Source organism: Frieseomelitta varia, unplaced genomic scaffold (assembly GCF_011392965.1).
Source record: "Frieseomelitta varia isolate USP_RPSP 00005682 unplaced genomic scaffold, Fvar_1.2 scaffold_446, whole genome shotgun sequence".
In the NCBI taxonomy this organism is placed as follows: Eukaryota; Metazoa; Arthropoda; class Insecta; order Hymenoptera; family Apidae; genus Frieseomelitta; species Frieseomelitta varia.
In genome coordinates, this window is record NW_025110197.1 from 1 (window position 1) to 10,964 (window position 10,964).

At 32.1% G+C, this 10,964-nt stretch overlaps 1 protein-coding gene across 1 annotated transcript; it reads right to left on the reverse strand.

The window, feature by feature from the left end:
- Positions 1–3,179: 3,179 nt before the first annotated feature.
- LOC122532274 lies at positions 3,180–6,987 on the reverse strand. The gene is made up of 2 exons (XM_043660891.1): positions 6,614–6,987; positions 3,180–3,465 (listed from the first exon to the last, which is right to left on the reverse strand). Exons 1-2 carry the CDS (start codon positions 6,985–6,987, stop codon positions 3,180–3,182), a joined length of 660 nt encoding a protein of 219 aa, XP_043516826.1.
- Positions 6,988–10,964: the final 3,977 nt, after the last annotated feature.

The window sequence follows — 10,964 nt, forward strand, 5'->3', positions numbered from 1 at the left end:
AGATTTCTCAAAAATTGCCAAACCACTAACCGATTTAACAAAGCTAAACAAACAGTGGAATTGGACAAGGGATTGTCAAAACGCTTTTAACACCTTAAAGCAAAAACTAATAGAACCCTGTATTACGATACCCGGACTTCTCTAAACAATTCGTACTAACAACAGACGCTTCTAACTACGGTATTGGAGCAGTCCTATCCCAGGAAGAACACCCTTGTTGTTATGTATCAAGAACGCTCAACCCTGCCGAAATCAATTACTCTACAACCGAGAAAGAAATGCTTGCAATTGTTTGGGCGATACGTCGTTTAAGGCAATACCTGCTTGGAAGAAAGTTCAAAATACAAACAGACCATAAAGCACTAATCTGGCTAATGAACGTAAAGGACCCATCATCATGGCTACTTCGATGGAGATTACTACTCGAAAACTACGAGTACGAGATCGATTACAAAAAGGGTAAAGAAAATCAAGCTGCTGACGCCTTATCAAGAGCAAACCTTACCACCGAAGAATTAGAAGAATACGGTCAACAACAAAACTCTACACCATGGACACGATTTGTAATCTGGGAAGCGACCGAAACCCCCTCAATTTCCAGCTACGTAGCCACCGACAAACAAGATGTGATCCTTACACCTCGAGAAATATTTGACGAAGAACAATGGATTAATCACGTACATGAAGCTACATTCTGGAAACAAAGCAAGAAACGAAATAAAGAACGGCACGATTCTCGAAGAGTACGAACCCATCCGATCTATTGTCAAGGGGATAAGGTATTGATCAAGGATCATATGGCAAGAGGCAAACTTACCAGTACATGGAAGGGACCACACCAAGTAGAAGTGACCGTACTTCTCTGCTACAGATGCTACTAATTCTGATACCGCTGATGAGCCTACTCCCGGTACGAGCAGAAATTCGGACCGAACCATTGAATGACGCTAGAATCTACATTGAACAATTAGGTTCTGCCAGAATATACCATGAGACATGGAATATATTTACCATACTTGACACTAGCAAATTTCGAGAGGACTATTCTCACTGCTAAGTAAATGTATACCAAAAAAACATTTAATATAAAAATCTTCAGCCCAAAAATAACACATAGGGTAACCGTAGAATCACCAATAGTTTACAACACAAACGCCCCGAAACAACATGATGCACCACCTAAGTGTGAATCCTCTTCACCCACCCACACAGAAAGATTCCCAACTATCAACCTAACACCTTGCAGGAGCAAGTTGGGTCTAGGTCGGGGAGGTGTAACGATGAGTCGCCATGAATCACGTACTGACTGTAACGACGACTCATCCACCAACAAAACAACGATAACAATATCCCACCATTGCCCAAAATTCCGATAAAACAGATATAAAAGGGCCATTCCCAAACTCCTCAAGTCAGTTCCATTCCGCCAATTAAACGTAAGTATTTAATTTATTGTATTATTGTATAAATAAAAGCTGGAATACTACGGTATTGCGGGTCATATAAAAAAAGGTGTTCTATTCAAATTCCGCGTAACAACTGACGCGGAATCATTCTTTTGACGGACGTCTTGTGACTGCATAAATGGTCCACGTGAATCTACGTCTTTTTAGAATTGGTATGCGATTTTCTGGAGCCGCCAAGGCGCCTTATTTCCTAGGCTAGGCTTTGTTTATGCCCTGCCGAGCCTTTCCACATATTGTCTCTCCCTCCAGAGAAAGTGTTCTTAGGTGAGAGGTATGTTAGGACATCTGGCAATTCTCGGCAGAGTCGAGGCTTCTTAGAAATTGACCTGGCTGACGCCTCTGAGGGTTCTGTTCTGCGCCAGAACAGTATCTGTCTTTGGATTTCTTTGTCTCTTGTCTTTAATATTGCATATACATCCTTGCTATCCTGTTCCATCTGTAGAAGACCTTCCTGACTAAAACCATTTCTATTTAGATATTGTAATCTTTTCTGTGCATTCCTCGTGTCCGTTTTCATTTCCCTTCTCTCCTCCAGGCATCTCTTTACCCATTTCCGACTTTTTATTTTTAGCACATTCTGCTCGAATTTCATTTTCATTCTCTATGTCCAGCTTTAGTTCTCAACATATCCCGTTGCGTTTCTACTAAAATAATATAATATAATATAATTTGGAGTACACTTTTCTAATTTCAAGCACCATCTGATATATTTCGTCTATAATGCTTCTATTTCGTTTATAATGCCTCTCTCTCCCTCCAACCGAAAATTTCAGAGCCATATAGCAAAACGCTTACCATCAACATGTCAAATGTGTACATTCTACTCCTAAAATCATCTTGGAAGAGTTTTTCGCCAATCCTCCATACCTCCCTTATTAGGATGTTGGCTTTCCTAATTCTCTCTCTCATATGTTTCTTCACGTCGCCATTTCTTTGCAATTTGAAACCCAAGTAAGAGGGTTTTCCTTTTACTTTCTCAATTTCTTTTCCCTCCCATTGTCTCTTATCCTTCCGGGTCTCTCTGCCTTTTCCAAAAACTAATATATTTGACTTTTCCACGTTTAGTTCCAATCCTCTCTTTCTCAGAAATCTTTTGCCCATTTCCTCCATATCCTCTCTATTTCCAGCCAATAGTACTACGTACTATCCGCATAAGTCAATGACCAAAGTTTTTCGCTACCTATTTTTACTCCACCTATGCGCCCTTTCCCCAGTTTTTTTTTTTTCATCTCGTTGATCTATATTGAGAATAGCGTGGGACTCAACGTACAGCCTTGTCTCACGTCCTTTGATGTACGGAATTCATTAAATTTCCTACCCTTACTACGTTTCTTACCTTACCGTATATTTTAACTATTCCTTCTATGAGGCCTGGGTCTATATTATTTCCTCTCATTATTTCCCAAAGTCCCAGATGCCCTGTTTACGCTATCGAACGCAGTTCTAAGATCCACGAAAAACGCGTATAATTTACCACCTTTTTTGTTAAGTTGTCTTTCCACTATATGGTGTAACACGAAAATATTGTCCATCGTACTTTAGTTCTGTCTAAAGCCTGCCTGTGACTCGCTTAATAAATTTTCTTAATAAATTTCCTTTAGTCCTTCGTTTATGACTAATGTGTATATCTTATACGCTGTGCATAGAAAGCTTATGCCTCTGTAATTAGCCGTATAGTTCAGATCTTTTTTATGTAGCGGGATTATCACCGACCTACTCTGTTCTTCCAAGATCGTCGTTTTTTTCCAGGGTGATGTTCTTCAGTCTTTCCCTCGTACTGCCTGTACTGTAGATCCACGCCTCGTTTGGCATCCCGTCAATTCCTGCGGCTTTTTTCTTTTTTAGCCTCGTTATTTGCAACTCAATTTCTTTAACTGTCAACTCTGCTTCCAAAAGGTCGCTGACTTCCCCTGTTATAACCGTTTTCTCCTTTCCCGATTGCAAGCTCTTCTCCCCACCTAACTTTTCCATAAAATTCTTGTACCAATCTTCCCAGATCCTATTTCTTTACCTCTTTTACATACTACTTTTATATAGTTTTTATATAGTTTTATTTATATAGTTTTATATAGTTTTATATAGTTTTCTCTCGCTTGCACTTTCTTCTCTGCTATCAAGTCCTTCAATCTCCTCTTCTTTTCCCAGATTTTCTCTCTCCCTATTTTACCTTTCTTCCAGCTAAATTTTACTCTTATTTGCTTCGTGACATGGAGGAAAAGCATTATCGTTGAATCGGATCGACATCTCAATTTGACGCCATTGAAAATTAGAACATGGATATGAAGTCTAGAAGAAGAAAAAGTATATTTACCATGTGTAAGCAAATGTAATATTATATATATTATTATTATATACATTATATATATTATAAATATTAACTGAACGATTTTTTTACAATATCACGTTATCGCGTGATGATACGGAATGATATAAATGTTTCAATCAACTTTAAGATTATAAAATATTTGAAAATCAGAATATTACAAACACATCTTGGAAACATTGGAACATCAAACCAAAAATAGACAAATCCTGTAAAATCGGGACGTTTGGTCAGCTATATCAATCGCAACTTATTATATTCGAAATTTATGTGATATACAGAAATGTATAGACGTGTCCAATTTTTTCTCATCTTCTCTTCACACGATGAATCTGATCTTCCCCACGATGAATCGACTTCTCTTCCTTTTTTCCAGGCGCTACATAAGTCCTACTCTCATTTGCTCGAGAGTGCCACCATATGTAGATTAGCTATATGTAATCGCTGAAAGCAACACATATCAAATATGACTGTGAGAACGGTAATCAAATTAAAATGCAACGGTGAGACTCGTGTGATGTTGCGAGGCTCGTGTTCTTTCGTCTACAAAGAAAAGATACGACGGAGTAAATATGAAAAATAAAAGTAAATATGAAGGGGGCTCTTCCCCCCTATTGAAAAGGTGCATGGACTACGAATGGATCGCGAGCTACCAGTTGGACAGGTCTGACCAGAGCAGACGAGCTGTTCCTTTTAGTTTCCTCACGTCGATACAAATAAGTATATCAAGACAAAATTATTTTGGTTTCGAAAGACAAATATTGCAATTTATGATTTTTCTCGATAAAGTCATTTTCTTTTCAAATTTTCAAGGTCATCATCGTTTTTTAAAAAATGATAATATATTTATAGTTTGAACTTTACTTAAAGGAACTAAAAATTATCATTCATTAACTCCACTTGCTAAAATATACTTTCACAGAAGATCGATATCCCCTAAACTTCCTTCCAAGGAATTTTCATCCTATCTTTTCTTTTATTTTATCCAATTCATACAAAACTAAATGAATTATTTAACATATTTGAATATATTTCTATTCTATGTAATAAAAATAGTGAATATTAATGTAAGGAAATAATTTTGCAAAATATTTAACTTGTAGAAACTGTATTTTTGTTATCAAAATCAATAATAAATATAATAAATATAACAAAGATTTCATCTTTTTTTAGATTATGAGTGTTGGATTCCGTATAATGGAATTAACACACTTTTTGAAGAAGTTTATTTCTTGTTGTAAACGTGGTCGTGTACAAGATCTATTGTTGGACTTTTAAGGTAAAGAATAGAATGCTATAGAATGCTGTTACAGAATGAATGCTATTCAAAATGCTCTCAGAAAATGCTGCTTACTTCTTCCAAGCATGTCCTTTTATGTTTTTGGTTATCATCGTCTCCAAGTGGAAAGGGAAAGAGCATAGATGACCAACTACTGAATCTTGCCATTATGACTAATACTAACTCATTGTCTCAGTGTTTGCACTGATTCAATATTGTCCGGGTTGGTCATCCAACACGAGTGTTTGCGCAAATTTTTAAGGATATTATTTTAAAATTATAGGAAAACAAATAAATGATATCGAATCAATATCTAACTCCATTCATTAGGAGCATTAAATTATATATAATTTAAAAAATAAATTTTTGATAAAATTTTTGAAGAATCAATGCCATTAATTAAAATTAAAATTAAAATTATATATAATTTAAAAAATAAATTTTTGATAAAATTTTTGAAGAATCAATGCCACAACTTTTGAAATGGAGAGAATCGATGCTACAACTTTGAAATTCCGCTAATTTCTCGGCCGTTTTCTCATCATATTCGTAATTATTGCTGGAAATTCATCCGAAACACGCTATTTTGAGAAAAATATCGAGGAAATTATGAGTTTCGCTCTCAAAGGAGGGATATTTACGAATTTTTTGGAATATCTCCTAAATTAGCCGAAATATTTTAAGTTTGCGAGTGTTTCCCACTCCGTCGTAGAATGTAGAATGTATATTGTTATAAAATAGAACGAAGTACTTTCAACGTATAGAATTGAAAGTAGAACGTAGAACGTTCAACGTATTAACGTTGAACGTAGTACGTGGAACGAAGTATATCCTCAAACATAGGTCATTGCACGTAGTACGTAGGCGTCGTACGTATAACGTTGAACGTAGATAGCAAAACGTACACTCCCAGATAAAATAATAGCACACGCGTGCTATCTTTATTTTCTTGTGTTAGGATTATGTTAGCGTGAAAAATTTTTAGTGATATGTAAAACGTATCTTCCACAAATATATAGACATAACATAGATTGACTTTACTTCGATGAGTTTTCTTAGTTAGGAGAGAAAGACATAATCCGACGCAGGCAAAATGATAGCACACTTGAAAGATAAAGGTACAGTGAGTCACAGAAGTACTCGTACCTATTGTTGACTTTGAATTGATGCTATTTATTTATAATACATTTTAGAAAATTCTTATAATGGGCATTGTATAGTGGAATAACTGAGCTTTCAAAACACTATAAATTTTATTGTAAAAAAATATGTTAACATAACAAAAATCAAAGTCTAGCTAAAATTGAACAAAATTCGAGTTACAGAAGTATTCGTACTTTACAAGTTATAACAAACTGAGATTTTCGTAAACAAAACATTAATGTTTCCATTAGTTAATATTTAGTTGGTCCTCCTTTGTATCTTATTATACTTCTCAGACGATCCGGCATACTTTCAACTAATTTTTTTGTATATTCTTTTTCAATAGTATTCCAAATATCTATAATTTTTTCTTTTAATATTTCTTTATTCGTAATTTCAAACTTTTTTAATCTTCTTTCAATCTCTGTCCATAAATTCTCAATAGGGTTCACGTCGGGACTTTGGGGCGGTATTGATAAAACATGTGGAGTATTATATAAGGCCCATTGTTTAACAATATAAGCTGTGTGCTTCGAGTCATTGTCGTGTTGGAAATAATAATTACTTACCAATTGCAATTTTGTTGCACTTGATGACAAATGACCCCATAAAATGTTTAAATAATTCATCTTATCCATTATTCCGTCAATAAAAACTAGATTACCAACGCCATTGGCAGCCATGCAGCCCCATACCATGACAGAACCCCACCCGTGCTTGACAGTGCCTTTTAAATTTTTTAATTCAAACTCCCTGTTTTGTTTCCTCCATACCATGGTACGTCCATCTGAATTAAACAAGTTAAACTTGCTCTCATTTGAGAGCAAATCGTTGTAAATTGTCCTAAGTTTGGAAAAATATTTGAGACCTTCTTTAAAATTTCAAAGAAATTTTATCCGCTATACATATTTCGAATTTAAGTGTGTTCCACTATTTCCTCTGCCGTTTTCTCTTCATATTTGTAACTGTTGCTGTAAATTGTCCCAAACTTTCTATTTTGTCAGAGATATCAACGCAATATTGAATTTTGCTATGAACTTACGTAAATTTCCGATTTCTTGAAATATTGACGAATTTTGTCTAAATATTTTTAGTTTCTGAGTGTGTTCCGCAATTACCTTTGCCATTTTATCTTTATATACATACATAATTATCGCCGTATATTTTCCCAAACTTGCTATTTTGACAGAAATATTGACGAAATTTCCCAAAATGTTATATTTGGATATGTTCCGCTGTTTCGTCGCCTGTTTCAAGTCATATTCTGTTGTTTCTGTAAACCGACCTAGATTTGCGATTTTGGTAAAAATATCAAATTTTACCGAATTGTTTTGATCATGTTCCACCATTTCGATTACCGTTTTCTCTCCATACTCGTAATCATGGCTGTAAATTGACTTGCTATTTTTGACAAAAATGTCTACGAAAATAACCAAAATAACACTCGATAGTATCTTGTGGTTCTTTAGATATTCCCGCGTCAATAATTTTCAAATTAATTTATGTTACATGAGTAGCTCTGTCGAAGTCCCTTGGCATGCCACCTCCTTTCGTTGTATGTAGTTTTAATGCATACTCCTTTGTTTCAGGTAAAAGTAACACTTGCCTCTCGAAGTATTCACTCTTCAGAGTTTTTGAAAGAAGTTAGTGCCTTATGAGAATCCCTGTTCGTAGCAATTTGTCATGACAGTTCCTCGTGCAACAGGATCGCCCAATACATAATACGAAGTTTCAGCCGAACATACTTCCTAGTTCTCGACATATTTACACTTGCATATTTTTGAAAATAATTACTGCATCATAAGAATTCTTGCTCGCATTGATTCTTATGCCGGATCTTCGTGCTTCGATATTTTTAGATAAATTTCTGTTACATGAGAATTTCTGGAGTCAAAAACTACCGTACCATCTCCCTGAGGTCTATTCTGATACGTATCATGATGCTTCAGCAAAATATAATACCTCGTAATATTTTTCCTCAAAAGTCTTCAATATTTTTTGAAAACCTGTTGCCTCATGAGAACTCATGTTATTAGTTATTATTACTGTAAGTTGACTTGGACTTAGGATTCTAGAAGGAAAATTTCCGTAACTTAAAATATTTCAACAAATTTCCCAAATTATTTTGCCGAAATATTTTGAGTTACGGAATTATCTGCTACTTCGACACCCGTTTCCTCTTCATATTCGTTATTATCGTTGTAAATTAATCTAGACTTGCAGTTTGTAAGAAATATCAATAAATTTTTTAGATTTGCGGTACGTTTAAAATTTTGACACTTGATATTCGTTTTTACGTTTGTAAATTGACCTAGTCAACGCATTGACATCGAAAAAATAAAATAAAGTTATTCATTTGATCTTCAAAGTATATTTCTAAATGGATTAGAAAAAAAATATATATATGCATATTCCCAAATAAAATAGAGAAGAATAAAATATGTAAGTTATAAAAATGAGTATAAAGATGTGGATTAAATCATCTGCAAAATGAAATCAAAGATTAACACATTTTTTGATAGATGAAGAATATAAATTACACCTATGCACATATAAAAATTTGAGTACATCTGTAATGTAATGTAGTAATAGTAGATAATGGAATAGTTATGGAATAGAACAGGAGAAAAAAAAGGACTAGAATATCTATTCTATGATTTGAACAAAAAATTTACTGTATACTGTATATTAAAATCCTGTTTTTTCTAGGTGTTACTCTCAGGTGGCAAATTAATAAATTAGTTTTGAAACTGTTCAAGTTTGCAAAAAGTTTGCAGAAAGATTTAAAGTGGACGAAGTTAATACATTGAGTTCATATTCAATATGTGAAGAAAATAAGAAAAAAAAGGTAATGAAAATTGCACAGACGACGTTAGCAATGTAATATATTTAGTAAATAAAACACATCTATATAGTGTAACTTGTGCAATAAGTCATGTTAATAAATACTTAAATAAAAGAGAATATTTAGATGTGATATTTAGATAGATTATGATACAAAACATTACAAAAAGAAAAAAAAATAAAATGAAAATATAAAAGAATTAATTTATTATTGTTGATTAATTGAAATTTGAAAAAATAATAAATTTCTTTTGAATACGAAGCTGAATTATATTTTTAAAAATCCTGTTAGAATTAATAGGAAAAAAGTTACATATTAAATTAAATATTAATAATCAAAGTACAAGTTATTCAAATTAAAAAATATATAGAAGATATGATAAATATGAAAATGAAATGTTAAGTGTAATTTATAACAGATAAACAAATTGCTGATATCTTTAAATTATAATATGTTTAAGAAATTTAGAAATAGTTTAGTTATACGAAATTAATAAAATTGTAAAATTACAAAAATTAAGAGAATAATCTTAATATCAGTAATAATAAATTTATAAATATTTAGTGTGAAAGAAATAAATACGTGAAATAATCATAAACAAATCCAGGATTATTTTATTATACAAAAAATTTGGATAACTATCTAGAGAAGAGGACTTCTCAACGATTTTAATGGCCTTATATTTCAAGGAATAAGCAAAATATGTTTTATAATTTAAGTAAAATAAAATTCTCCAAGTATAAAATAAACTCAATTTTATCAAACGCAGCAATTATTAGTATTTGTGTATATTTATGAATTTGTTTTGAATTTTTAATATTAATAAGATGATGTATTATTTATATACATGATAAAGTGATAAAGATTAATTTTAAAATAATTATTTTCAAACATTTGTAAATGTGAAGTAAATGATACTTTAATTGATATTAAACTTATATATATTATAATAATTTATTGATACTATTTGTACAGAGATATACTTATTTAAATATCAAAAATTCAAGAGCGTGTAGAGGGTCGATAATCCTTTAATTTAAAAAATTCTTTAGAGATTCGCTTATTTTTATTGCATTTTGGAGAAAATCATAAAAAAACGAAATAAAAAAGTTTTCATTTTTTCACTTATTTAATAGGTTTATTTGATATTAATTAACTCAAGAGAGCAACTAAGAGGGCAAATCGTAGCACCAAAAATAAAAAAAAAGCTACAAATCAAAGCTAAAGTCAAAGTGGTCAATATTCTTACATTGTTGCTACAAAAGCAAACATTTTGAATATCTTCATTAAATAGATAATATAGATGATAATAGGTGATTTACAATTTATAATGGTAATACGAGTGATACGGAAGATGATGATAGAGATGATAACAGAATAAGTGCAAAAAAATTTCATTCTTTTTTTCACAATTTTCTCCAAAATAGAACGGAAACTAGCTAATCTCTACAGAATTTTTTTTCTTATAATTAGTTTATCGGTCTCCTAAACACTTTCAAAGTTCTGACACTTAAATTCATGACGTCCTATATGATATTATTACCTATATCATATCTACTTAATTAATAATATTAATTAATAATATTAATTATAACATACATAATATCAATATATTATCTATATGAAAAGAACGGAGAAAGATTTTTATTTATGCTTGTTTACATATTACATAATTTTTATACTGTTCTTTCAAATTATGTTTAGAACAAGTATAAAATTCTTTCAAATTATATATTAGATCTCTCCTTCATAAGTATTTTTTACTTCTTTTTCAGAAACGGAATGTCAAATTTCATATCTCAATACATATAGCACTGTTCGCTTAGTTACGGCTAGTAAGAGAATTATTACTCCAGTTATCCAAACAATTATATTTCTTTTATGACTAGCTTACCTTTGAATAAATTT

Excerpts from the sequence above, each read along its gene's own strand:
- LOC122532274 (XM_043660891.1), bottom strand. The coding sequence starts at position 6,987 with ATGGTATGGAGGAAACAAAACAGGGAGTTTGAATTAAAAAATTTAAAA. Across the intron at positions 3,466-6,613 it reads ATTGAAAGAAGATTAAAAAA|GATCTGGGAAGATTGGTACA; the intron begins GTTTGAAATTAC and ends GTAAAGAAATAG.